General features: G+C 54.1%; 10 protein-coding genes across 10 annotated transcripts; 6 read left to right on the plus strand and 4 right to left on the minus strand.

Annotated features, from left to right (window-relative positions):
* Positions 1-249: 249 nt before the first annotated feature.
* Positions 250-2,315, plus strand: J3D65DRAFT_637256 (uncharacterized protein). Its single transcript, XM_066801484.1, has 6 exons — positions 250-408; positions 493-530; positions 581-627; positions 682-851; positions 913-1,661; positions 1,710-2,315. Exons 1-6 carry the CDS (start codon positions 345-347, stop codon positions 2,115-2,117), a joined length of 1,476 nt encoding a protein of 491 aa, XP_066651145.1. The 5' UTR covers positions 250-344; the 3' UTR covers positions 2,118-2,315.
* J3D65DRAFT_686044 (major facilitator superfamily domain-containing protein) lies at positions 1,999-4,214 on the minus strand (the record flags this gene model as incomplete). The annotated part of the gene is made up of 8 exons (XM_066803824.1): positions 1,999-2,487; positions 2,541-2,654; positions 2,713-3,393; positions 3,433-3,541; positions 3,595-3,674; positions 3,721-3,872; positions 3,924-4,050; positions 4,107-4,214. 8 exons carry the CDS (start codon positions 4,212-4,214, stop codon positions 2,341-2,343), a joined length of 1,518 nt encoding a protein of 505 aa, XP_066651146.1. The 3' UTR covers positions 1,999-2,340.
* A 203-nt stretch (positions 4,215-4,417) lies between these two features.
* J3D65DRAFT_686068 (fungal-specific transcription factor domain-containing protein) lies at positions 4,418-7,278 on the plus strand. The gene is made up of 5 exons (XM_066803825.1): positions 4,418-5,330; positions 5,383-5,709; positions 5,765-6,042; positions 6,094-6,221; positions 6,266-7,278. The coding sequence occupies exons 1-5, from the start codon at positions 4,706-4,708 to the stop codon at positions 6,984-6,986; spliced, it is 2,079 nt and encodes a 692-aa protein (XP_066651147.1). The 5' UTR covers positions 4,418-4,705; the 3' UTR covers positions 6,987-7,278.
* Positions 7,100-8,442, plus strand: J3D65DRAFT_111011 (phytanoyl-dioxygenase family protein). The gene is made up of 4 exons (XM_066793723.1): positions 7,100-7,441; positions 7,491-8,009; positions 8,071-8,297; positions 8,362-8,442. The coding sequence occupies exons 1-4, from the start codon at positions 7,213-7,215 to the stop codon at positions 8,407-8,409; spliced, it is 1,023 nt and encodes a 340-aa protein (XP_066651148.1). The 5' UTR covers positions 7,100-7,212; the 3' UTR covers positions 8,410-8,442.
* A 389-nt stretch (positions 8,443-8,831) lies between these two features.
* On the plus strand, positions 8,832-11,424 carry J3D65DRAFT_680321 (uncharacterized protein; the record flags this gene model as incomplete). The annotated part of the gene is made up of 3 exons (XM_066803711.1): positions 8,832-9,076; positions 9,153-10,718; positions 10,771-11,424. The coding sequence occupies exons 1-3, from the start codon at positions 8,951-8,953 to the stop codon at positions 11,422-11,424; spliced, it is 2,346 nt and encodes a 781-aa protein (XP_066651149.1). The 5' UTR covers positions 8,832-8,950.
* Positions 11,425-12,308: 884 nt separating this feature from the next.
* Positions 12,309-14,014, minus strand: J3D65DRAFT_111053 (uncharacterized protein). The gene is made up of 2 exons (XM_066793724.1): positions 13,725-14,014; positions 12,309-13,542 (listed from the first exon to the last, which is right to left on the minus strand). The coding sequence occupies exons 1-2, from the start codon at positions 13,878-13,880 to the stop codon at positions 12,337-12,339; spliced, it is 1,362 nt and encodes a 453-aa protein (XP_066651150.1). The 5' UTR covers positions 13,881-14,014; the 3' UTR covers positions 12,309-12,336.
* A 135-nt stretch (positions 14,015-14,149) lies between these two features.
* Positions 14,150-15,373, minus strand: J3D65DRAFT_560252 (cyclin-like protein; the record flags this gene model as incomplete). The annotated part of the gene is made up of 2 exons (XM_066797460.1): positions 14,150-15,028; positions 15,086-15,373. 2 exons carry the CDS (start codon positions 15,371-15,373, stop codon positions 14,150-14,152), a joined length of 1,167 nt encoding a protein of 388 aa, XP_066651151.1.
* Positions 15,374-16,163: 790 nt separating this feature from the next.
* Positions 16,164-18,496, plus strand: J3D65DRAFT_637275 (major facilitator superfamily domain-containing protein). The gene is made up of 3 exons (XM_066801485.1): positions 16,164-16,896; positions 16,960-17,612; positions 17,845-18,496. Exons 1-3 carry the CDS (start codon positions 16,192-16,194, stop codon positions 18,035-18,037), a joined length of 1,551 nt encoding a protein of 516 aa, XP_066651152.1. The 5' UTR covers positions 16,164-16,191; the 3' UTR covers positions 18,038-18,496.
* Positions 18,497-19,306: 810 nt separating this feature from the next.
* On the minus strand, positions 19,307-22,218 carry J3D65DRAFT_671149 (ubiquitin C-terminal hydrolase family protein; the record flags this gene model as incomplete). Its single annotated transcript, XM_066803367.1, has 4 exons — positions 19,307-20,640; positions 20,688-21,318; positions 21,394-21,768; positions 21,820-22,218. The coding sequence occupies 4 exons, from the start codon at positions 22,216-22,218 to the stop codon at positions 19,307-19,309; spliced, it is 2,739 nt and encodes a 912-aa protein (XP_066651153.1).
* A 275-nt stretch (positions 22,219-22,493) lies between these two features.
* On the plus strand, positions 22,494-23,921 carry J3D65DRAFT_111129 (mitochondrial 54S ribosomal protein uL5m). Its single transcript, XM_066793725.1, has 3 exons — positions 22,494-22,858; positions 22,924-23,610; positions 23,663-23,921. The coding sequence occupies exons 1-3, from the start codon at positions 22,614-22,616 to the stop codon at positions 23,787-23,789; spliced, it is 1,059 nt and encodes a 352-aa protein (XP_066651154.1). The 5' UTR covers positions 22,494-22,613; the 3' UTR covers positions 23,790-23,921.
* The last annotated feature ends 115 nt before the right edge of the window (positions 23,922-24,036 follow it).

Here is a 24,036-nt window from a genome sequence, read left to right on the forward strand (position 1 = left end):
AAGATGGACTATGCAGACTGATTATGTGCATACCCTCAGGCGTACGAAGCCTAGCCCCGTGTGCAGAAACTTGTTTTTTTCAATTCTACCGGGTCTTCTGTCCTTGGCTGGAACTTCTGTTTGGCTGCAAAAGCAATGGCGCAGAGGCGGAAGCAGTCAGCCATTGACCAGTCGCACCGCTTTTGAGCATCAATTGGCGCTCGACGACTTTTTGTATGTGTTTGATGCATTTATATCGCTTTGGTCCCTTCCTCTTCCATCTTGATTACAAGATTTTTCAACTTTCACTCTTTACTTCGGTCTTATAACCTGATATACCCCGTCGAGCGTACCTTGCACAAGTCATGATACCCGGTGTCTTTGATGAGATCATCCTCAACACAAGCGACTACTTCAATGTCAATCAAGGTAACCTCACCACCTTCGAAATATCGCTACTTTCATCCGGGAAAATTGGATCACCGTGCATGACTGAAATTGCGCCGGAGCAAGTGCAAGATTGGGTGAATGAGAAACGCCCAGTGTCCGAGGCAAGTGACTGCAATCCATTCACGCGGTCAAATCCACTAAAAGCCCTCAGTCGTCAGCCAGGTTTCCCCAACACACTTCTGCACACTTGCGCTGTTTGTAGGCATCCACAAGATCTTTCTTGAAATTGCTCAGTGTAATGATGATAAGTAGGATCGGCCCTGCTTCCAGGGAATACATTCGACCATTTCCATTCGATTCCGCCGCAATGAAAACACTAATTGATAGTCTGTGTCTGCCAGCCAACTTTCTAACTGCCTGCATAAATCATCACAGCATGGTGATACAAAGTTGCTCGAAAAAAGGCCCACAAGACATTTTTGGTGCGTGGCTCATACCAGTGACTGCCCTTGGCGGTTCTAATCTCTCATTGGCTTTTCCCAGCCGGACTTTTGAGGACGTTCTTCACCATTACCGCCTGGTCGCACTGTCTTCAAACAAACACCACAACTGTCGTTGTGCTCATTGCAGACGACGGCAACATCAGAGAGAACTTGCTAAGAGCCCTTCAAAGACCGGAGGCGCATATGCTCCATCCACTCTTCATCCCGACTGATCTCTGCCGCAGAGAGTTTCATTATTTAGAAGAAGGTGTTTACTCTGAGAGAGAATGGCTATTGAATACCGAATGGAACGTAGGACTAAGCGATAACGTGGAAATTTCAGAGGACGAAAAGTTTCTGAAGAATTTCGAGGAGAATATAAGATCAATACAGAACCATAAGACAGCTCTTGTCTCCTACGAGGCACTTCTTCAGAGACTCGCGCCCATCTTCGAGTCCCACCTCCCGAGAGCCATGGAAGAACTCCAGGCATGCATTTCGCCCGAAGTACACAAGTTTGGCCCGAATATCAACTTCTGGATTCGCCATTATGCCAACGCCGGGGACGGCTTACAAAGGGTCTTACAACACTGGATAAAGCGAATAGACTTTTTCATGACGACAGTGAAGTTGCCCCCTTCTTCATATAGCGAGTCAACGCCGCTGATGAATGGAAAGTACATCTCCATCCTTTCCAACCGAAACTCCAGGCAAAGCGCGCAGATTGCCAGCGCGGCCAAACGCGACAGCTCATCAATGAAGTCGCTCGCAGTACTGAGCATCATCTTCGCCCCTCCGTCATGCATTGCGGTAGGCACACTTGGAACGGAATTGCGAAGCCAACTGACCCAACGCCAGACGATCGCAAGCATGCCGATGCTCTCCTGGCAGCCCGGTCAATTCTGGATCTTCTGCGCTTACACGGTTCCCATCACCGGCGCCGTCGTCATCATCTGGATCTTCTACATGTTCTTCATCAACCAGCGAAACCGAGATTCCGACAATCGCATCGCCGGCAACGAGCCCAAGCCTCGGAGTGTCAAGAACCTTTGGGGCGCTTTTCAGAAAGGCGAGCGAGCACCGACGCCGAGCGCGGATGATCAGAAGGAGAAGGACATCGCTGACGCATCTAGAGAGACGGGCAATGACTTGGAAAGCGGAACTCCTGGAGAAGTCCCGCCGCCCGGGGAACCTCAGAGGGTGGATGAGCGCCCCACTCTGAGGCAGATCTTGCATTTGCTCTGGCTCTTCTTGTTCTGGCAATGAATGTCTGGCATGAATCCTACCTGGTGCTTAGGAGCTTGTCGCTGGCTTGGGAGACCTTTGGACACAGTCAACCGACAAAGCAACAAAAAGGTCGCGGGGAGCATCCATACGCATTTGTAAGCTGCGTTCAGGAAGATTTCATTCAAGTCCCAATCACTCAAAGTATTCGCATCGCAAAAGGCAAACGGCCATCGGTTTCCCCCCCCCCCCCCCCGCACATCTCTCAATTCTTGGTCGGTACCGTGTCATTCTCAGTGCTCGGATGCCTGACCTCTAACCCCTCGATGACCTCGTCAATCTGCTTCATGTTGGTGTCCTTCATGTGGTACTTGATGATGGGCAGCATGCAAACGGGGCCAAGTGCCACGAGCTACTCAAATCAGCTTTTACTCGAACTGTTCACGGGCCAAGGGGTATGCGTACAAACCAACTGGAACCGAACAAGAATTCTTTGCTGTATCCTTGGAGGTCGAAAGTGTAGGCACAGATTTGACAGAGCGCGTTCAGTAGGCGATACATGGCGCAATATACTGACAGCTGTTGTTTTGTTAGCCATCTCATGTGAAAATCCGGGCCAGGAAAGGGGGTGACATACCTCCGACGTCTCATTCGACAGCGCTCCCATGAACCAAAAAGCGTAGCAGTTGAACGTGGCGTCGCCAAAGCCATACATGGTAAATAGGAAGCACCACCAGCCGTAGTTTGCGTCGTACACGTCTCGCCGGTCGGCCTCTTCCAGTCCGTACACGGTTTTGTCCATGGCCCAGTAGCCGCCGAGCCACACGGCGTTGAACGAAATGAAGACGTACAGCAGGCCCCAAAACGCCCGCCAGCGCCGCTTGCAAGGTAATTTGTCGGTAAAAATGTTCAAAAGCCACGCCGCCGGAATCTGGATGACCCCGGAGCAAAAGGTGTTGAGGGCGCGTCCGCGGACAGTGAAGACCGGCGCGTTGAAGCAGTTATTCTGGTAGATGACGTAGTAGTTGACGGCGAAGAAGTAAGGCCACGCGTACGCGATCCACTTGTGGTCCATGAAGACGTAGTAGCTTGTCTTGACCTCCTCCATGAAGGTCTTTTGCTTTTCGAGGAGGACGCGGGAGCCGTCCTCGCGGACCATCCTTTGCCAGGGGTAGAGGGCTAAGCCGAGAGCGGAGCCGAGGAGCATGAGAATCATGAAACCGATGTAAGTCCCGTCGGTCACGGTGCTCTTGTTATTGTCGCCGGCGTTCCAATTTTGGGCAACGGGGATGGCGGCGCCAGTTGTTAAAGTCAGCAACTGTGGTCATACTACGTGCGGGGAGCGCTCACCTATCACCACACCGAATTGGAAGATGGACCAGAATATCGAGACGTACATGCCCTTCTTTTCCTCTGACGCGAACGCGGTGATGGCCGTTCCTTCAGCTACCCACAAAAACGCCGCGCTAAACTTTCAGTCAGTCAACGCACTTCAGAAGGGTTGGTTTTGGCCACATACCTGAGACCACACCAACTTGCTCCAAATACCACAAAAGGTACATTTGCGGTGCGATTGTAACACCAGAGCGAGGCCGCGTACTGCCCTGGTCAGTCTGGTTCTAGAATTTTGCGTGGACTGGCTTACCGCCGCATAACCGATTCCACCAAAACACAGCGTCTTGCGCAAACCAAAATAATTCAGACAGGCCGGCGCGATGAGATTGAAGACCGTAAAAACAGTGTAGAGCGAGATGTTGGCTATGTCGCTGAGCCAAGCTGTTTGTTGCCCGGCGCCACCTATTCGGAGTCAGTGATTGGAAAGGGTGTTTCAGTGATCTGACCACTCACCAAGAAACGTGATAACATTGTACATGCCCACCGTCAGAAATAAAACACAACCGAGCATGATAGCTTGGACTCGAGGGTGACTGTAAGCCCACACGGAGACGCCGCAAATAATGTGCGACTTGGGGAGCTGCCCGTCGTGTTAGCCGCGCCAGCTGTCACCAAAAACAAAACATTTGTGAATACCTCCACGGCTCCTTTCACATAGCGCGTCTGCTCCTGTGTGAGCTCAGCATGCTTTCCTCCGGCTGCCACAGCATACGTGACGTCAGAAGCCTGTTTTTCCGAATCCATTGTTGGTGAGGCTCATAGGCGAGGGAAGATTTCCGACGGCGACGAACAAGGCAGGCATTCGCTATGAGCGCTAATGTCTGGCATTCCACTGACAAAATAAATAACGGATTTTGACATGCCGTGGTTGTGCTATCGCAAGACTCAGAGGGAACCTGGCTTATCATTGGCCATGCAAGGTTAAGCTTCTCAAAGGCCTGTTTAGGAAATCGAGATGGGTTACCGGAATTGGCATGAGAGCGGGATCTTTCAGTGGCCAAGAGCCAGGAGATCATTGGGCGAGCCGCACTCGCCGTATGCGCGAACGAACGGTCCTGTCTGTCGGGCTTGCAGCGATAATGATCGCATTGGGAGCAATCGTGTGATGCGCAGGGTCATTGTTCAACCAGATCGCTTGGGTCTAGACTTGAGATAAGCAGATGCAGACCAGAGAGACGTTGGAGCTTGACAAGAAACGCCATGTGAAAATGGAGGCACGGCACTGACGATGGGAGATGAGCGATTTGAAAGAGAGTGCGAGTGCGAGTGCGGGGTCGACCAACTGCCATCTTGAGAACATCACCGCTCTACCGCATCTTCCACTCGACAATACACACAACATGAAGACGTCTCCGACTCCTGGCCCCCGGACAAACTCTCTTGCTTTCGCCAAAACTGATTGTTTCTCCTGCGCCGCGATTGGCCGGCGCTGCGACCGACTGAGGCCACTGTGCCACGCCTGTTTGCAGACTGGGACAGCATGCCGAGGGTTTCCCACGACTTTGTCATGGCAACACAAACGCAGCAATATCTCTCGAGGCGCAACAAGAAGCCCAAAGAAGAGCGATGTTTCAAGCAAGCAAGGCGCGTCGCCAATATCCGAGTCGCCAATATCAGTTTCGCGAAGAGGCGCGTCGGCGCAGTCCTTCAAGTTCGTGACCGCGCGCCCTTGGAAACAACAAAGGAAAAGCTCAGCCGCAAAATCGCCTCGTGAAAAAGACTCCTGCTTGCAATCTCCACGAAACACAGAAATGCGGTCAGACAATTCACCCATTGATATTGCTACTGTAGAGTCCGATGCTACCACTGGCTCGCCTACCATGAGCAAGCCTCAAGATAATGTGCCACTGCAGGCACAGGGTACGCACGCTCCTGTGTTCTTCATTTTACTCATACTGATAGTTTTTTGCAGATGCTCTCTTAAGCTATATGGACTCTGAAGATGACCACCAGCTTCTTGATCCCGTACAGGTGCCGGAATCTTCTACGTCCATATTTTCCCTTCTTGACAATGACAGCAATCTGTCAAACCAAGGCCTACCTGATCTTGACGCATTCACTTGGGATCAAATCCCCACCAGCTTTGGCATTCCTCCCGAACTCGAAGACAGTATTGGATGCTCCTTGTTCAGCCCACAAGCCACAGTGTTTCCCAACGCTCCTGTCCCCTCACTCTCTACGACACCTCTGTGCAAAAAGCTCTTCTACCCAGAGAAGGTATCGGAGCTCTTGAACTTGTGTGAGCTTCCCCAAACAGTCTGTTTTTGCGACTGCTTCTAAACCCGTGGCTGCAGATGACAGAGAATTCTGTTCACTTCCATTGACACATGATATCGCCGCAAACCCCTTTCGTGTTGGCAAAAACACGTCAAGTGGTTCCAAACTGCTGCTCAACGCCATTCTGGCTCTTTCTTCGTACCATTTGAGTCGCATGGAGCCTACTTGGCAGGATGACGCGCATAGCTACAAGGAGTCCACTGACAGGCTATTGCAAGAGAATTTTGCCGATGAATCAGATGATCAGCTAAAGTCCAGCCTGCTTGATGCAGTTCTGACAGTATTCACGCTCGAGGTAAGCTGCTCGACGTCGTGGAGCGCACGAAGCTAACTTGTCCCGCTATAGTCTGCGCAGTCGGCCTTTGGTTTTTGGCCTGACCGGTTGAAGAAGGCGCTCAAAATACTCAACCGCATGGGTATTGAAAGCCTGCGCAGTTCGTCTCGGCTTCGCGCGCAGACAGCGATGCTTCTATGGTAAGCTAATGCTCACAGCAAGAGACCTTGGACTTACCAAGTAGGTGGGACTCCACAATTGCCTTGATATCCCGAAGAGGTCTCATTTTCCCCTCTTCGTACTTGTCACTGCTTTCCGAGTACGATAAACGCGACGAATGGAGCTTCTTCCAGGTCTCCGGATGTTCTCTGGAGCTAGTGCTATGCTTGACCAAACTTGGCCAATTGGCTGTGGAAAAGGAGATTGCGAGCATGATGAATTGGGTGCGATTCGAAGAGAAACCCATTGATGAGATCGAATCGACTTTGGAGAAGATGAAATTCCCGGACTCGAATTCACCCAACGACTCGGAGGAAGACGTACAACGAGAGCGCGACAACCTGCATTGCACTGAAGCATGGCGAAATGCTCTCCTTCTCTACTCCAGCAGAGTCTTCAGGTGGGATCGGCAGTCGAAGCCTCCCGCGAAACTTTCTCGCTACGCCAGAATCGTGCTGGACCACACCAAGTCTTGCCGGAGGACATCGACAGTGCAAAAACAATTGCTTCTGCCCGTATTCTTGGCTGGAGTCGAGCTTTCAGACAGTGAGGCGCGAGGCTTTTGTCAGGAATACTGTCAATGGTGGAGCCAAAAGTGTCGATACGAAATGTTCTCGACAGTCAGCTACTTGCTGCATGAATTTTGGGAGGAGAAAGACAAGTCCAGAGACAGCGCAAGTCTGTGGTGGGGTTCCATGATTGACCGCAAAACACCCACTCTGACCAACCAGTTTCTGTTTGGGTAGCGTGCAGGTGATGGACGGCATTTCGACATTCATCTTCGCCTTACTGATAAGAAAATCAGACCCTGGTAAACCGAGCCAATGGCACGCGAGTTTTGACTTCCCAGATAGGCAACCGAGTTGGCAGGATATATGCTGGGCCATACCACATCTCTTCGCCCGCCACTAAGTGCCCAACCTTGACGAAAGCTCGCTCCTAGCTTGAAAATCTTACCTTATCAAAGCGAATATGGCTGCCCTCGGATTGGCTCACGGCGCGCCGACCTCTTACTCACCCAGCAAGATGAACGGCGCTACGAGTAATGGTCATACAAACGGTACTAGCAAAGAGTCTCTCCCCAAAGTTCGCGTCTTGCCCAACACCGCATCGGTCGACGAGGTCGTCGATGCGTTGAAGGTCGCCGGAGGCGTGGTAATAAAGAATGCTGTGCCACATGAGGACCTCGACGTCATTGAGAGTAGGATGCTCCCAGTTCACGTCATTTCAAAATACTGACAAGACCAAAGAGGATCTCAGACCACTCCTCGAGAAAGATGCGCCTTGGGATGGCGAGTTCTTTCCAAAACAAACCCGCCGCTGCTACGGCCTCATTCCTAATTCCCGGACGTGCGCCGAAAAGGTCGTCATGCACCCTCTCTACCAGGCTACGTGCGATAAATTCCTGACGACCAAGAACTGGTTCTGGAGTGGCCACAAGAAAACGTACGCCACAAGTCGGCCACAGATCATGAATTCAGTCTGCTTTTCGATCAATCCAGGCGCTCACAAGCAGCCTCTGCACAGAGATGATTGGTGCTACCACGTTGTTAACAAGAAGATTGAAAAGTACCCCGAAGACCTCCAGCGCGACACAGGTCTTGGCTGGTTCGTAGCAGCCAAAGACGCCACACAAGAGAATGGCTGCACCCGCTTCATCCCAGGTAGCCACCTCTGGGAGCACGAACGCGAGCCAGATGACAGTCTGGTCGCATACGCGGAACTGAAGAAGGGCGACGGCTTTATGATGTTCGCGAGTTGCTATCATGGTTTGTTTGATTCCCACTCTGTTCTCAACCGCACCAGGAAAAGGGGTTAATGATGGGCCAGGCGGCGGCGCAAACAAGACCGAGGACGAAGAGCGTCTACTTTTCAGCTGCTTCATGACGCGGGGCTGGCTGCGTCAGGAAGAGAACCACTATCTCAACATGAGCTTGGAGACGGCAAGGTCTCTGCCTCTCGAGCTCCAGAAGATCGCTGGCTACGACTTGAGCGAGCCATTCTTGGGCTGGGTCAATTCGACCAACCCGCGTGTCGTTCTGGATCCGACTATCGAGGCAAGTCCATCAACTCTTTTACCCATGACTTTGTTTGTCGAACTAACACTTTGCGTGTGTACAGGGCGGAAAGGACATGGTGAAGAACGAGAACGATGATGAGAAGGAATAGATACTCGGTGATTTCAAAGAATGGAAGGGCGTCTTGCCAACTGGCGTAGAGTTTGTCTAGCTAAATTACCGCCGCGTACGCAGATAACCAAATTGACCTTCGGCGCAAAGAGATCCGTGCCGTGTTGAAGCTTCCTTGACTCTGAGCAACACGACTCCACGTGATGTGCCCACTGTACAAAGTTGCGGGGAAGGCAACCCCCTCCCAAATCCAACCATGGCATGCATTCGAACGGATAGGCGACTCATGGAGCTTCCCTGTCCATATCTCGCGGCTATTCTTATCAGCAGCGGGGCAGCAGCAGAAGACATGCATCTTTTCATCAGTCCAGTACGCGCGGATGCTAGATAACAGTATTCCCTTTATAGGCAGGAAAGGTGGGAGTCTTTGGCCTCTGCGGCGTGAATATTTTGTGGGTCAAGTGGCTTTTGATGGGGGGGATCACAACGAGTGAGTGAGTGAAAGCACGGTTTAAGTTGCAGCACCAAGCGACCATTTGGAAAATTTACCCGTGATAATTTCTTGCAGAGCCCAAGCAAAAATGGCCAACGCAGCAGCAACCACAGCGAACAAGCGCATCACAAGCGCCGTAAAGCAAGATGCCCCTGAAATCATTGGTTATGTCGAGCCGTGGATAGCGTCGCCGGGGGACATTGTCGACGTCAAGGTATGAACGATCCCTCCGTATCTGTCATCCAATTCGACGACCGCGAGCCTGACGAACGCTCCCCGTGCACACATAGGTCTCCAGCACCGTCCGTCGCTACCAGTATCAGCTCGTGCGGCTAATCCAGGGGCTCGACCACCCAAAGGCGGCGCCGCTGCGCAAAGAAGTCATCGCCGACGTGCTCGTTGGGACATGTACGCAGGGCCGGCCGCAGCGCGCGCATCCGGGATCCTACGCCATTGTCAATTCGTGGGGAGGCGAGTCCGTTGTTTCTGCTGGGGCTGGTTTGACTGCTACGGTGTTTGTCCAGCCTTGGCTGCCGTGTGCCGGGCACCCGCAGACGCTGCTGTCGACGCTGAATGTCGAGGAGAACACCGGCATCGAGGTCGTCATCCAAGAAAATGGGTGTCTCGCACTGTACGTCGGGACGGGGAGCGATGTCGAGGTCGTTGAATCGAGCGTCGAGTTGCGACGGTGGCGGTGGGCTCAAGTCAATGTTCAGGTCAAGGGGCGAGATGCGGAGCTGAGCATCATACATCTCAATCGACTGCTGGAGAAGGCTCCCGATCCAGCCCGAGTCCAGAAAAGGCTGAAATCCGACGTTGTGCTCTACTCTCCTGGCTCTCCGCTTCTCCTCGGTGCTGGTTTCGTCGGCACCAGTTCTGACGCGAAATCTCCAGGCCCGACCAACTTCTTGAACGGCCATTTGGATTCTCCAAGGCTACTGGCAAGCGGTGGATCTGGAGAGAGCAAGACGCTGGTGAAATTCGACTTTTCCGTCGGCATACCAACAGACAGCATCTTTGACGTCTCGGGCAATGCACGACACGGCCGCCTGATGAACGCTCCCAGCCGCGCTGTCAAGGGACACGACTGGGACGGGTCAGAGCCTGACTGGACCAAGGCAAAGTTCGGCTACGGCGCCATTCACTTCCACGAAGACGACCTCGACGATGCGGCATGGGAGACAGACTTTCAGCTGACGATTCCTTCCGGCGCGCTCTCAGGGGCTTACGCGGTGGAAGTGTGGGATCCAGAAAATCCCAAGCTCCGCGATTCCATCACGTTTTTCGTGCGGCCAAGTCGTCTCCGCGGCACCGCAGCTCAGAAAAAGACAAGAGGAAGCAGCCAACCGGATGTGGCCATCGTGTTGAGCACATTCACCTATCTAGCCTACGCCAATGAACACATGTACGACGAGACAAAGAGAACCTTCATGGAAGTCCCCGGGGGCGCCACCATTTCGGAGAGCGAAGACTTTTATCGCATGGTGCGCCGCAGCGACCTCGGTCTGTCAATGTACGATGAGCACCGCGATGGTTCGGGCAGCGTCTTTTCCAGCTCAAAGCGTCCGATCCTGAATGTCCGCCCAGGATACATCATGTGGGCGTTTGACCGGCCGCGCGAGTTCAGTGCCGACTTGCTAGCCATTGGATTCCTCGAAGATAGACTCGGTCGCGGCAACTACGACGTAGTCACTGACCATGACTTACACCTCAGTGGCGTGGAAGCTTTGTCGGGATACAAGTGTGTTTTGACCGGGTGCCATCCCGAGTACCCATCGTTGGAGTCCTTGAATGCATACTCTGCGTATGCTCGCGGAGGCGGAAGCATCATGTATCTGGGCGGCAATGGGTTCTACGTGAGTTCCTTGTCAGCAAGCGCAAGAAAGTCCTGGCTGACTTTGAATGTAGTGGGTATCGGTCACTGATCCCAAGCGGCCGCACCGCCTAGAAGTCCGCCGCGGCGACCAAGGATGTCGTTCATTTGGACTGCCCGCCGGCGAGACGATCCACTCGCTAAACGGCCAGCAAGGCGCCTTGTGGCGCTCGCGTGGACGGCCCGCGCAGTCGCTCTTTGGCGTCGGCAGTGCCGCATGTGGCACAGGTCCGGGCGTCCCTTATGCACCCACTGCCGCAGCGCTCAAGCCGGAATTCTCCTGGCTATGGCACGGGATACCACCCCAGGACCGCAGCCTCATCGGCGTCGAGGGCTTTGGCGGTGGCGCCAGCGGAGACGAGATCGACAGGCTCGATTTTGACCTCGGAACGCCCCTGAATGCGGTACTGCTCGGTTCTAGTCTGCGGCATAGTGACAAGTTTGGCTTGTTCAACGAAGAGCAAATGTTCCCAATGGTGGATACTCTGGGTCCAGAGTGCGACAGGGTGAGGAGTGACATGGTGTTTTACGAGACGGCGGCAGGTGGATGCGTCTTTAGCGTTGGCAGCATCAACTGGTACTCCAGTTTGGCGTATGATGGCTACCGCAACAATTGCGCCCAGGTGACGGAGAACGTGTTGAGAAGATTTGTCGCCTGGGGAAGACAGAAGAGGAAGTCCCATTTGTGAAAGAAGATGCGAATGCTTTTTGTCAGACCGGATCATGCTCCCTAGCTATGGATACAATACCAACGTGCACTACAGCAATTTTCTTCTCTGAGTATACAGTTGAGTGTAAGACGTATCCTTTAGATTCTCAGAATGCAGCTCGCGTGCGTGCTGGACAACTGCAACGGTAAAGTCTTCCTGGCAGGAACATGCTCGTCAAAGACATCGTCAAGTTGCCGAAGGACATGCACCGAATGCAAATCCGAATCCGCCATTGCCAGACTGATCGGCTAGCCGAAACACACCACCTGTGCATCCGAATACGAAACTCGCTCGGGAACCTGCCTCTTTTTGGACACTCGGCTCCGCAAAACAACTACCGTCCCGTTTGCAAAGCCGATGCGAACTCGAGCCGGCGTTTCCATCTGACACTCGGGCGATGGTATAAGAGAACTCCTATGCACATTCAGACGTTCGACGCGAAAGAATGGGCGGGAATCACCTGGTAGAGTTGGCTCGTTGTTTGTGTTTGGGTTCAAGTGCAATGACCGTAGTGCCGGAAGGTACTTCATCAAGTTCACTGAAAACCGGATCAGCAACAGATGACAAATGGCCATGTCAGCTTCTGGAGCCACGATACGTCTGGAAGCTTTGCCAAGGGCTCCGCTATCTTGGCCATCTTGGTAAAAATGGAAGCCAGACGAGTGGTGACAGTGCCCAAGTGGCAGGGAGTCGTGTCAACGACCGGTACAGGGTAATGCCAACATCAACAGTGCAGCTCGTGCACATTTCCCCGTCTAAACATGGCAGGCGGAAGGGCGCGATGTTTCGCTTGTTTGAGGGCCGCAGGATGACGAGATTGTTTGAAGAAAGATGAGGCTTTCTGAGTTATCCTTGCCGTGTAGGAGTGTTCGAAAAGACCCATCTCTATATTCAGGGCGTTGTTGGCGTGCCTGGAATCCATCCGACCTGCTCCACATGCCAGTGTATCCGATGGCGGTAGTCGGGAGGGAGAAAGTTGTACGCACCCGCCACTACATGCTGAGGCCAACCCTGCATGAACCAGTGGTTTTCGGGGGGGAATGATGTCATGAGGACTCCGAGAAAAGCAAAGATGAGGAGGGCGAGTGGTTGCTTTTGTTGGATGCAAAGGATGAAGTCGTTCGACGTGCGATACATCCAAGCGAAGATGGACGACATGTACGGATTCTGCTTCTTCTCTTCCTGGTTGCCCCAAACGGCAAGATAGGACTGATTTAGACGCATGACTTCCCCCAAGTAGGTCTCAGTGTTGGGATCGTCGGACTCCGATATGAATATGCGAAAATCTTCCAAATGTCGTCTCCAATCGGTTGGTGGCGTCGGCTCAGAGCCTCCGTAGTCACGCACTCCCCTGTACTTGAACATAATTGCCAGTTCCCCGGTTGAAAGCGTGTGGTAGACCAGTCCAATTATGGAGTTTACGCCTCGGAAAAGCGGTAGCCATTCGGCGCTCCCGTGGTCGCCGAACAGGAGATACTCGCCGGGTCGGGGGCCTTTGGACATGGCGTAAATGGCAATGACGGATACGGAAAGATAGAGGGCCACACAGTTGTCCTCGTTGAGTTGCGGGAGTAGAGCAGTGACTTGTCGGACGCCAACAGTATAGTGGCGTTCGGCATGCAGAATATAGTGCTCTTTTCGATTCGGTCGGGCGTGGGCAAGGGATAGTGCCGCATAGCCCAAAGCAAGATGGAGGAGGAATGGGTGGGAGAAGCCAATCTTGGGCACTAGACTCTTCCAATACTGACTCAATGGTGGAGATCCAAAGAAGTTGCCGTGCCCTTCTAGGGAGAAATGGTGCATCAGGTCAAGATCGACCAAGTCGTCTTCGGATGTTTCCAATGAAGTTGGAGAAGGGGCATTGCTCATCAAGGCAGGCGTAGCACCAGCGTTGGGTTGAGGTGTCGGCTGGGGTGTTGGGGCCGCGAAAGCGGGCGAAGGGTTGTGAATCTTTCGAGGCCTGCCCCTTTTTCTCTTTGGGGGTTCAGCGGTCGATGGGGCAGGTGCAGCTATCACCTGCCCCAGGACGCCGGTAACGTAGTCGCAGCGCAAGTCGTGTTTGGAGCAGTTGACACATTCGGGTTTTGTTTCATCACACTGTACGAGATCAGTAAAGGTCTTAGGGGACGTACGTTGGCCAAAGAATCGAGAGGCTTTGACATGGGCACGTGATTGAATGCTCCTGCAAAGACGGGACCTAGCAAGCTGCCCGAAGCAGCGTCCGTTGTTTATCGGAACATGGCCGAGTCTGAGGAATTTATGAAACAAGTAAAAGGTACCTTTATCCGCCGCGTTTTGCAGTTTCCACAGCCAGTTCGAGACTTCCGATGTGTCCTCCTGGACAAGAGTTTCTTGGTGACGGCGTCTTGGCCATCATTCTGGTCAGACATGGCAGCGGGCGAAGCATTGTGGCTGCCACGATCCCAAGGCTCCATGGCGCGAGCCAGGCTTCGAGTGGTGGAGAGGAGGAGCAGTTGCGAGGAGACGGTAAACGGCAGCCTGATGTAGGCCGTAGGAACGACGTCCGTCGGGAGAAGCCCGGATGCACAACCCACCAATGGAAGGAGCTGTGGCTGAGTCGAACGCCTACGGAAACGAATAGCACAAACAGCCCGAACCGGATCCTTGAAGCAGAAATGTAAATATGCCAACCTTTCTCCATACTCCAACTTTTCCCCGCCTCTAACCCAAGCTTCATTATTCGTCACTCCTTCTTTAGCTCTGGTCCCCAAAACTCTTCTGCTTGCTGCTGACTCTGCTCACGTTCCAACTTTCTTCTCTTGGCCGCATTTTCATCAACCTGCCCTTCCAACGCACCGCCTCGTTTCTGCGCCGCATGCAAGCCAATGAGATCAGCCTTCTCGGGATCGCTACACGCATCCCTCTTCCGGGCAATGCGCCCGATCTCTTCTCTTGGCTCTTCCACGTGCCCCGCTTGCAACATCTCTGCGCAAGCCCGCACTGTGGCGACTACCTTGTGCTTCAAATCAAGAATGGCGGGGTTTGCCGCACCGTTTGCCAGCGGGAACTTGGTGTCAATGTAGAAAAGAGAAAGTGGTTCGTCGGCAAGAAAGAGGGCAGCGAGCCAGATTTGAGAGGGCGTGTAGAAGAAGTAGACGTCAGTAAATGTGGCGACCGTCTTGAGCGTCTCTCGCGCCGTTCCCCATGCTGCCTTGACTCTGCTGAGCAGCGAAGCCTCGTCACCATGAGTGGGAACACCATTGGGTTCTGACGGGAGCCGCATCATGTCCGCTTGTATCTCCTGGGCGGATGTGGAGCTTCCTGGGAGCAACGCCGCTTGGCCCTTGGCCATGTCCATGAGCTCCAAATTGGCGCCGTCCAAGCCACGATGCGGATGTCGCACCTCCAGTGTGAACCTCAGTGCCTGTATTATCAAATATTCCGGGGCAAGTATGTCTTCGGCGGTCTTGTTGGGCAGCTTGGACGCAAACGTGGCCGACGAGATGAAGTTGACCTCGGTCTTGGTGGCGAGAAACAGGCACGATGGCATGATTTTCTTGGGATCGTACACCATTGCCGAGTTGAAGAGATAGAAGCGCTTCACGTATTGTATTGCGGCAGCCTAGCAACAAGCTTGTCAGCGTGTGTAGGTCGTCGGGTGGTGACGGGTATGACGTACGATGACCCTACTGGGAAACTTGAGAAAGTTGCCAAGCTCTATGCACTTCTTGCAGTACATGACGACCAGCTTCAGCTCCTCCTCGGGGGTGAGAGGATCGAGATGGTCTGCGCCATCGGCGCCATTGCCGTCGGGCTTGGTGTTACGGAAGCGATTGATGTTGGCCTTGACGCGCTCGGCGGCAGCAGCGTTTGTCGACTGGCGGAGGGATCGAAGCTTGTCGGGAGTGAAAGACCACAGGCGGTACTGTGTAGAGGAGCGGTAGATTTCGTCTTCGGAGAGATGCATGGCCAACAGCCGAACGGGTGGACGGGGCTGCCCTGGGCGAGAGCTGCAGCGGATGGCAGATGGCGGATGGCGGTCGGGTCCAGGTCCAGGTCCAGGTCCGGGCAGGGTTGCGGTTGCGGTTGCGGTCCTACCTACCTGAAGGCTCCCGGTCGGCCACAAAAGTCGTGGCCGGAGGATCAGTGTCTCCGAATAGGGAGCATTCATACGCTGTGGCGGCAGCTGATGGGGAGCCTTCGTATGCAATGACAGCGACTGAAGGCAGTGATTCGGAAGTTGCGTGCGCCACGACTTTTGCGACCAGGAAGCCTCGGTCCATGATTTAGGTTTCGGCCCGTCCTGCCTTCGGTTCCTTGTCTCCACTTTTACCCCACGGCTTGGCCAGACAAGCTCATCTTGTCTGCATCCCAACGGTACCGTTTTTCTTCAACACCATACCGCACGATACCGCACCACCGTGACCTTGCCAGAATTCCGCTGTCTTGAAAGAATCCAATGTCCACAATTGCGCCATCCTAATCCATCAAACCAAACCAATCACTAGCTGCATACATACCCGTCACTGTCATCCATGACCTTGTCTCCCGCCGCCTCACCGCCTGCATGGCCAGCCACGGCCGTCCTGACTGGCTCTCATCCTGGGAGCCGGTCTCTCGAGCTTGCCCGAGTGTGGTCAGCGGCGGCCAGCATCGTGCGGGGGATTGCCAAGCCAGAGTACAAGATACCATCGCCATTCTCGAGCCAGATAAAGCGTGCTGCTTGTCGGCGTCTGACCAGATTCTGTGATCCGGTACTCCTCATTTCCCTCATCTTTGTTCAACATGACGCCCGACGCCGCGTATGAACGCTTCCAAGACCCTGAAAAGACCCCTCAACATGGAGAACACATTGAACATGGAGACCACATTCAACAGGGAGACCACAGTCAACATGGAGACCACATTGAAAAAACAATCTCCTCATGGCTCGATGGACCAGGCATTGACCCTGAGCTCGACAAACGGATAACGAAAAAATTCGACCGTCACATTGTCCCCTGGCTGTTCGTCTTGTGGCTCCTTGCCTTCATTGACCGAAGCAACATTGGAAACGCAAGAATTGATGGGCTTACCGAAGACCTTCACCTTGACTCGGACAAGTTCAACATTGCACTAGCCATCTTTTACGTCCCTTACGTCTGCTACGACGTACCCAGCAACCTCGTGCTTAAGTACTTCAAGGCAGGCTACTATCTGCCCTTCCTAGTTGGTGCATGGGGTATTATATGCACGTGCACTGGCTTCGTCAAGTCCTACGCTGGGCTTCTGGTCGTGAGGTTCTTCCTCGGACTGGCTGAAGCCGGAATTCTTGGAGGAATGATCATATACCTCGCCATGTTCTACCGACGTCACCAGTTACTATACCGCATCGGCCTCTTCTACTGTGCCGCCCCCCTGAGCGGCGCCTTTGGTGGTCTACTGGCCACTGGGCTTGCGAGAATCCACACGCCAGGCTACAACGGTTGGCCGTTTATCTTCTTTGTCGAGGTGCGTCTGACCAGGGAGCATTCGTCCCGTCCTCCAATTGAATTCATCAACTAACTTTCAAAGGGTGCCATCACGGTCATGGTCGCCTGTGTCACCGTCTTCTTCCTACCGCACACTCCAAGTGACGCCAAATTCTTGACGGAAGAAGAACGCGATGCCGCAATCGCCCGCATGCGCCTCGACTCGCACGGCGCAACACAGTCAGGAGACGTCGAGTCTGAGACCTTCAGTTGGTTCTGGGTCAGACGTGCCATTCTGAACTGGCAGACCATCTTTCTCTCACTCAACTTCTTCGCCATCATCACCCCCATCTACTCGTTTTCTCTCTTCCTCCCAACCATCATCAAGACGCTGGGCTACACATCGGTCAAGGCGCAGCTCTTCACCGTCCCTCCCAACATCGGCGGCTTCTTTAATGTGCTCCTCGTCGGGCACTACTCCGACAAGCTCAAAGTGCGCGGGCCCTTCATGATCGGCCTCGCCCTCCTCGCCATCATTGGCTATATTATGCAGATTGCGAGCGAGAAGCCACTGACCCGGTACGGCGGCACCTTTTTCGTCGCGGCAGGAGTGTTCCCCTGCGGCCCGCTCGTCATGGGATGGCTCGCAAACAACCTGGCGCCGCATTTTGTGCGGGCCACGGGCACTGGCTTCCAGATCATGATTGCCAACATGGCAGCCTTCATCGCGACCTTCACCTATCTGCAAAAAGACGCGTTAGTCTCCCCACCCCCTTCCTCCACAGTGGGTTTCGATGGGAATGAGATCTCCTGGCAATATGAGTGCGTCTACGGAGCGTTCATTCGCTGCTATAGCTGCACTTAAGGAGCATCAAAGCAATCGTTCATTGCTGCAGCTAGGCCCACGGAGTCTCATTTCTTTCGACACCCACTGTGCCCCTGTACCCATCCACCACCCAACCCAATATACTCATAACTTGACAAACAGGCCACGCTACACCGCCGGCCACGCCATCAACATCGGCGTCCTCTGCATGTCGCTCGCCCTGAGCACGATAAACGTCATCTACTGCAGCGTCGAGAACAAGAAGCGTGCGCGCGGCGCCCGCGACTACCGCCTGCAAGAGGGCGACGAGGGCATGCTTGGCTACCGCCATCCGTCGTTCAAGTACACCATTTAGGCGTCATCTTTGGGCCATGAGTTCAGGGAGCATTCGTTCAGAACCTCAGCCATACGCAGGGAGCGTTTGTTTCCTACCCCGGCTGCACGTAGGAAGCTTTCAGTCTAGCATAGCGTAGCAAAGCGTAGGAGCCTTTCCCGTCATTTTGGGTGTCCGCGTTTTTTGATAGCTTTACCCCGTATGTAGATGGTGTATAGCGACAGAGTTGGCTAATTCCATCCCCCTCCCCCTCTCCCTAACGTCACTACCAAACCCACTTTCCGAAAATTCCAACTCTACTACTGCTTAGTCGGCACCGACCACCCTGGCTCTCCTCCACATTTCTACGGCGATAAATGCTCAGAATGGGTCTTTTCTTGGGGGAGTCTTGGCTGACTATACGCACGTAGAGGGCGCACACCTTTGGTGTTCTACAAAGGATGATTCGTAGTGGTTTTGGCGGAAGTCATGATGGGAGGGAGGGAGGGAGGGGTGGGGGGTGGGGAGGGCGGCGGCACAGTGTTAGCCAGCCCTTATAGCGACTAAGGATGGTGTGCGTAGAGAGAGTAATATCATGTGCTGATATTTGGGCTTGCAATGTGTAGGACAGTTATTTGGCGCAAGTAATTGCGCGGGCCCGCCTTCTTCTTGCCCAATAAATGTTCCACTCAATGTTACTGTGCAAACAACTGGCGAATTGGCGTTTGGATGCTCCCTCCACGCGGAACAACAGGTTTGCACAGTCTGAACAGTAACAGAAGGGTAAGATGGATATATGGACGCCATGCAGCGTATTCACCCAACGCATCAACTACTGCCTCCACCTATCAAGCCGTCACATAGACACCCAACCCCCACGCAAGCCATCCATCTCAAACCAAACGAACCGGAGCCTCCAAACCAAAAGATCCATCCATGCCACGCGCCAGCCGCGAGGACTCTGACGACCATGACAGCCCGGCCGAGAACGCCACGAAGAAAACCCAGAATACCTGCTCGAAGTCTTTTGGCCCCATGCAATGGGGCAGGAGAAGCAATGTATGTAAAACCCCTTACCCAGCCCAAACGCCATTGTCGCCGGAGAACGGCTAAGTTGCCGGAGAACGGCTAAGAAATGGAACTCAAAAAGGGGAAGAATCCACGAAAAGAGGAAAAGTGTGGTATACAACCCACCCTCTCACCCTGTGCCGACCAAAGCCTCTCAGCGCACCGTCTCATCATCATCCGCAACGAATGCTCCCCCGCGCGCACAGTGCAGCCAATCGAGAATGTACGTATGCAGGTAGCGCCTCACATGACAGCGCATTCCCTCTCCGGCGGCTTCTTCTTCTTTTTTGACGGCACTGTCTCGCCGTCGCCGCCAGCGCCGAGCTCCCGGCCCTTGCCCTTATCCGTGTATTTTGTCCTGCTCGTGCCGTCCTCGCCCAACGGTACGCTGCTGCTCCGGCGCGACCGTGAAGCCTTCCACCGACCCATGCCCATGGCGCCTACGACAGTCGAGCTCTTGCGCATCTCGGGTGCTCCGGGGGTGGATGGGGCGGGCGAGGAGGCGGGCGGTGGCGCTTCGACCAGCACGCGTGGATTGGTTGGATCTTCGGCGACATTCTCGTCGAGCACGGCGAATTCTGAGTGGCGTGGCGTTTGCGGCTCGTCGACGCTGGCCGCTCCGCTGTTGTTGATGCTGTTGCAGACGGCGACATCTAGGGGGAGCTTGTCTCGCGACTTGCGGCCTGTCAGGCGAGACATGGTAATGGAGAGGCGACCCTCGCCGCTCTGGCTCGAGGGTCGACTTTTGCTGCCATTTTTCTTGGCTTTGCTGCTCCGTCTCGAAGATGATAGAAAACTGGGTTTGGACTCGTCGGCCGGCGTGGAGGGACCCGTCGGACCGCGGCTGAGGCTGGCCTCGTCAAAGACAATGCTATTGCGGCTGGTGGAGTTGAAGCTGCTGCGCCCTCGAGGCCCGTTGTCATCTGGGTTTATGAGCTCTTGGCTCGCACCGAGAGTTTGGCCTTCTGACGCGTCGAAACTTGGACGGCTCGTCTCCCAGTCTGAAGTATCGATTACGAGGTCTCCCTTTTCATTCAGGAATGTGTCATCGGCCGTGGTCGCTTCCGAGTTGGCTTCTTCGTATGTGGGCGGGTCGCCCCGAGCAAGTTCCTCGTCGATCGGGCAGACCTGGTAGAAGAGGAGGTACGGCGTCTCCTCCCTCAAAGCTTGATGGATGTCGACATGAGTGACGCGATCTTTTGCCAGGTCATCGAACCGCATCCAAGGGCTTTCATCGTCAATGGTGTGATTGATGTCGTGGCTACCTGAAGCCTCGCGGCCGCGTACGAGAGAAATGTAATGGCCCGAATCGACAGAGACGCCGCGGTGGCAGACGACGGACTGGAGCACAAGCTGGAAGTTGCCAAACAAGGGTCCCTCTTCGTGCAGTCGGTCGTCTGAAATAAAGTGCGGTAGCGCAATCTCTAGTGGAATATCAATGTAGGTGCCCCGTCGCACGGGTTGACCATTTGGTGTCATTGAATATCTCTTGAGGCATATCCCCAATATGGGCCTCTTGGCGGCAAAGTGAGCAGCTACTTGAGCATCGTTTGCTGGAGCATTGTCCGTGTACCATGCTGCGACGGGTTAGATACAAACGACAGGTGGAAAACTCTCCACTTACGTATCAAGCTGAAAAACTGCCATGCAGGCATCGTAATCTCCTTCTTCAGAGAACCAGCTCTGGAACGCCCCTGAGTCTCTGTCCTCCTAAAAGATGGTTCTCCTTCTTCGACATGTCGTTCGCTGAAAATGCTGTCTGTTCGATTGCGATAATTAACAGGACGATCCGGTAGTGCGGGATTGTTGGGGTCAGTACTGTAAGTTGGAGCCGCAGTAGATGGTGATTCTGCGCCAGAAACCTCGACGGCCTCGACATGGACAGCTGAGGACTTTTCTGACTTGTCGTCTTTTGGACCGTCCCGCAGCGATTGTGTCGTGGCCTGTCTTTCCAAATGTCTTCTGACTTCAATCCGGTTGTTGAAGTACACTTCGAGACATTCTTCCAGCTTGATAGGCTCTTCGGCTTGTGGGTCCTCTTCGGGAATGGCGACCTCGAGCAGTCTCTCATTCACAAATCGGTGGTCATCCGCGACGTCCTCTTTGCCCGTGTGGTAAATGTCCATCTTCAGGGTCAAAAGCGGCAGTTCCAGCTGTCCAGTGATGAAGGTAAAGGCCTCGGATGCATCTTGCTGGACAAGTTGCGCAGCTTCCTCCCATCCACATTTGCTCAGGGCTTCTTGAAGATGTTTTGTCTACGAGGCGGCGTCAGTCTGAGTGTTTGTATTTGTGCTTGCACATCATTCGATGTCATGCGAAGAAGGACTTACAACGTCGGTTGTGACGAGTTTGCCAGCACGCAACAAATTGACCCACAATCGCAAGACTGTGGCCAACCTTCGCCGTGGCTCGTCGGTAAAAGAATCAAATAACATGGCCTCGAAGCAGTCCAGCCTGGCGAACATGGCAAACAGGAGCGCATCCAAATAACATGTGACGGCGTTCCTGTTCTCCGCGCCAAGGAGCTTCAATTTCGGGTTGTAGTCTCTAAGTATGCCTTCAAGGGAATCTTGAAAGAGAACGAGCAGTTCAAAGGTTTCTTTCATGTCGCCATTGGTGATTTTGGATCGTAAGGCATAGGTGATCTGCGAATCCTTGAGGGCCGTGATGCCGTAGGTTTGCAGTCGCTGGGCAATGAGTTTAACCTGCCTAAGGTCAGCCTGCCGGACTAGCTCCCAGGCCGTGCGTCAACTAACCTTCTTTTCTTCTTCCTTGTCGGGCTTTTTGTCGTCTTCGACAGAGAAGATGTTGTACAAGTCGGACGGAACCACCGGCGGCGGCTGCTTGCTCGAGTCAGTTTGTTCCATCGAGGGCATCGTGGTGGGGCTGGAGGGCGCGTTCCCCGGAGAAGAGAGCCGCCTGCGCTTGGAGATCTCGTCCTCATTCTGGGCCGGAGGGCCGCTGAAGAAGAGTGACGAGACCCTTACGAGCATGCGGCGTCTGCCCCACGGACAGGCACCATCTTGCGCGGCCTTACTGACCTCCTCGACATTGTTGAGGCTCTTGCGCTTGTCACCGCTGGAGCGCTTTCCTCGTCTGCTTAAGAAGCGCGACATTCCCTCTCTGAAGGTATCTCCAGCGCTCTTCGAAGACATCCATGAAGTTGTGTAGGTGGACAGAGTCGGCAGACGGTGGTTGGCTGAGGATGGAGAGCAGTGTGGGGAAGGCAACGGTGGAATGACTATCAGTGCGTCTCGGATTCGGATTCAGCGCCGCAGGGGGGAGCTGTACGGAGCCGGAGCGGCGCAGCAGTCCGAGAGGAGGAGAATGGTAAACCGGCGGTCTAAGGTGGGAAAAGGAGGACCCAAGAGATGGGGGACCAAGCAATTAATTGTTGCAGCAGGAAGCGGAGCTGGGCTGTCATTGAGCGGCGATCGTCAGCACCACCTGAGTCAAAGCTTGGCGCTACTGCTGCCGTCTTCAATTGGCCTGTGCGCTGACTTTTCCAAGAGCCGCAACACCACGCCCCGTTGGCCGCTCCATCACCACCATGGCCCTCCGTGAGTTCGGTGCCCGATTGGGCTCAGCCTTCCGGACAGACCTGAGGCCATGCCTCCGCGCGACCAACCCCTCAACACGCCGTTTCCAGTCTTCCCAGGCCGTCGCGGATCCCACCGCAGACCTCGAGCACGACGCCTTCTACTCCGCTTCGCAGCAGGACTCAGAGCTGCTCTCCAGATGGAACCCTGCCGATCGGGTCATTACAGGCAGAAGACGGCAATTGCCTGCTAGCAGGTACGGACATCGCCCATTGACTTGCCACTTATCACTTGTAGAAGGAGCTAACATTCAAAATCCAGGTACAAGTTCCGTCCACCAAAGTACTTCCGCGGTCGTCTCCACCCCATCCAGCCGCCTCCCGCATCAGACCCGGCGTCTCGCGAGTTCATCCCCGGGCCATTCTCTCTCACGCGCCTCGAGCAGACCTACGAAAGCACCATTGCCCCCGACTTCATGGCCTTGGCCTACCAACACGTGCCTCCGGGATTCGAAAAGCCAGCCAGGGGACCGCGTTTGCGGCCATGGGAGGGCGAGTCGCCATACCTCAAGAATCGTCCGCTCAAGGGACCGCGTGGAGGCTCCGCGTTGCGCCTGCTGCGCAAGCCAATCAACTTCCGCTACATTCCCAAACTCGAAAAGATTAGCGTCCACGCAATGGTGCCAGAGGCGCAGTCGGAGTCGGCTTACTTGCACGTAGGAGGTATGGTCATGCAAGCCATCACGGGCAAGAAGCCGGACACGCGCAAGGCCAGGAAGAGCGTCATGCAATGGGGCCTCCGCAAGGGCAGGTGGGTCTCGTTGGCTGTGGACCTCACGGGCGAGGATATGTACCACTTCCTCAGCAAGACTCTGGATCTGGTACTGCCAAAGATCAGGGACTTCCCGGGTTTCAGCAACACCACTGGCGACGGTAGCGGCAACATCTCCTTTGGTTTTGGGCCAAATGTCACTGCCATGTTCCCAGAAGTCGAAATTAACTACGACATGTGAGTAGACACAATGAGTATGCTGTGCAGGCATAGCTAATAGTTTCCACAGGTATCCCGCCAAGATGATTCCGGGATTGCACATCCATCTCAACACCACGGCAAGGACAGACAGAGAAGGAAAGATCTTGGCCGGCGCTTTGGGCGTTCCCCTTGTCAAGCTTCCGGAGAAGAAATAATGAGCAGCGAAAATCTGTAACATACAGCAAGACCTTTTACATTTCCAAAATCCGATTTCTTTGCGCCGGTTTCTTTCTTGCCAGGTCACGGTTCTCTCGGCGCTTTGGGGCCTACAACACTTCTGCAACACCAACGTCATGCGCGTTAGACAACTCAGACTTCAACCACAAAGGCATGTCTGGAACCACTGTCATACTGACGAATATGCTTTTCCAGTTAGACAACTCGATTTTGAATAAAATCCGA

This window comes from Phyllosticta citribraziliensis (assembly GCF_038025025.1).
Source record: "Phyllosticta citribraziliensis strain CPC 17464 chromosome Unknown J3D65scaffold_12, whole genome shotgun sequence".
Taxonomy (NCBI): domain Eukaryota; kingdom Fungi; phylum Ascomycota; class Dothideomycetes; order Botryosphaeriales; family Phyllostictaceae; genus Phyllosticta; species Phyllosticta citribraziliensis.

Coding starts and splice junctions, on each gene's coding strand:
- J3D65DRAFT_637275 (XM_066801485.1), top strand. CDS start 16,192: ATGACGCCCGACGCCGCGTATGAACGCTTCCAAGACCCTGAAAAGACC. Junction 16,897..16,959: donor CGTTTATCTTCTTTGTCGAG/GTGCGTCTGACC, acceptor TAACTTTCAAAG/GGTGCCATCACGGTCATGGT. Junction 17,613..17,844: donor ACCTATCTGCAAAAAGACGC/GTTAGTCTCCCC, acceptor CTTGACAAACAG/GCCACGCTACACCGCCGGCC.
- J3D65DRAFT_637256 (XM_066801484.1), top strand. CDS start 345: ATGATACCCGGTGTCTTTGATGAGATCATCCTCAACACAAGCGACTAC. Junction 852..912: donor AGGCCCACAAGACATTTTTG/GTGCGTGGCTCA, acceptor GGCTTTTCCCAG/CCGGACTTTTGAGGACGTTC. Junction 1,662..1,709: donor CCCCTCCGTCATGCATTGCG/GTAGGCACACTT, acceptor ACCCAACGCCAG/ACGATCGCAAGCATGCCGAT.
- J3D65DRAFT_111129 (XM_066793725.1), top strand. CDS start 22,614: ATGGCCCTCCGTGAGTTCGGTGCCCGATTGGGCTCAGCCTTCCGGACA. Junction 22,859..22,923: donor CGGCAATTGCCTGCTAGCAG/GTACGGACATCG, acceptor TTCAAAATCCAG/GTACAAGTTCCGTCCACCAA. Junction 23,611..23,662: donor GTCGAAATTAACTACGACAT/GTGAGTAGACAC, acceptor TAGTTTCCACAG/GTATCCCGCCAAGATGATTC.
- J3D65DRAFT_111053 (XM_066793724.1), bottom strand. CDS start 13,880: ATGGAGCCTTGGGATCGTGGCAGCCACAATGCTTCGCCCGCTGCCATG. Junction 13,543..13,724: donor GCAAAACGCGGCGGATAAAG/GTACCTTTTACT, acceptor GATCTCGTACAG/TGTGATGAAACAAAACCCGA.
- J3D65DRAFT_686068 (XM_066803825.1), top strand. CDS start 4,706: ATGAGCGATTTGAAAGAGAGTGCGAGTGCGAGTGCGGGGTCGACCAAC. Junction 5,331..5,382: donor TGTGCCACTGCAGGCACAGG/GTACGCACGCTC, acceptor AGTTTTTTGCAG/ATGCTCTCTTAAGCTATATG. Junction 6,222..6,265: donor CAGACAGCGATGCTTCTATG/GTAAGCTAATGC, acceptor CTTACCAAGTAG/GTGGGACTCCACAATTGCCT.
- J3D65DRAFT_111011 (XM_066793723.1), top strand. CDS start 7,213: ATGGCTGCCCTCGGATTGGCTCACGGCGCGCCGACCTCTTACTCACCC. Junction 7,442..7,490: donor GGACCTCGACGTCATTGAGA/GTAGGATGCTCC, acceptor ACAAGACCAAAG/AGGATCTCAGACCACTCCTC. Junction 8,298..8,361: donor TTCTGGATCCGACTATCGAG/GCAAGTCCATCA, acceptor GCGTGTGTACAG/GGCGGAAAGGACATGGTGAA.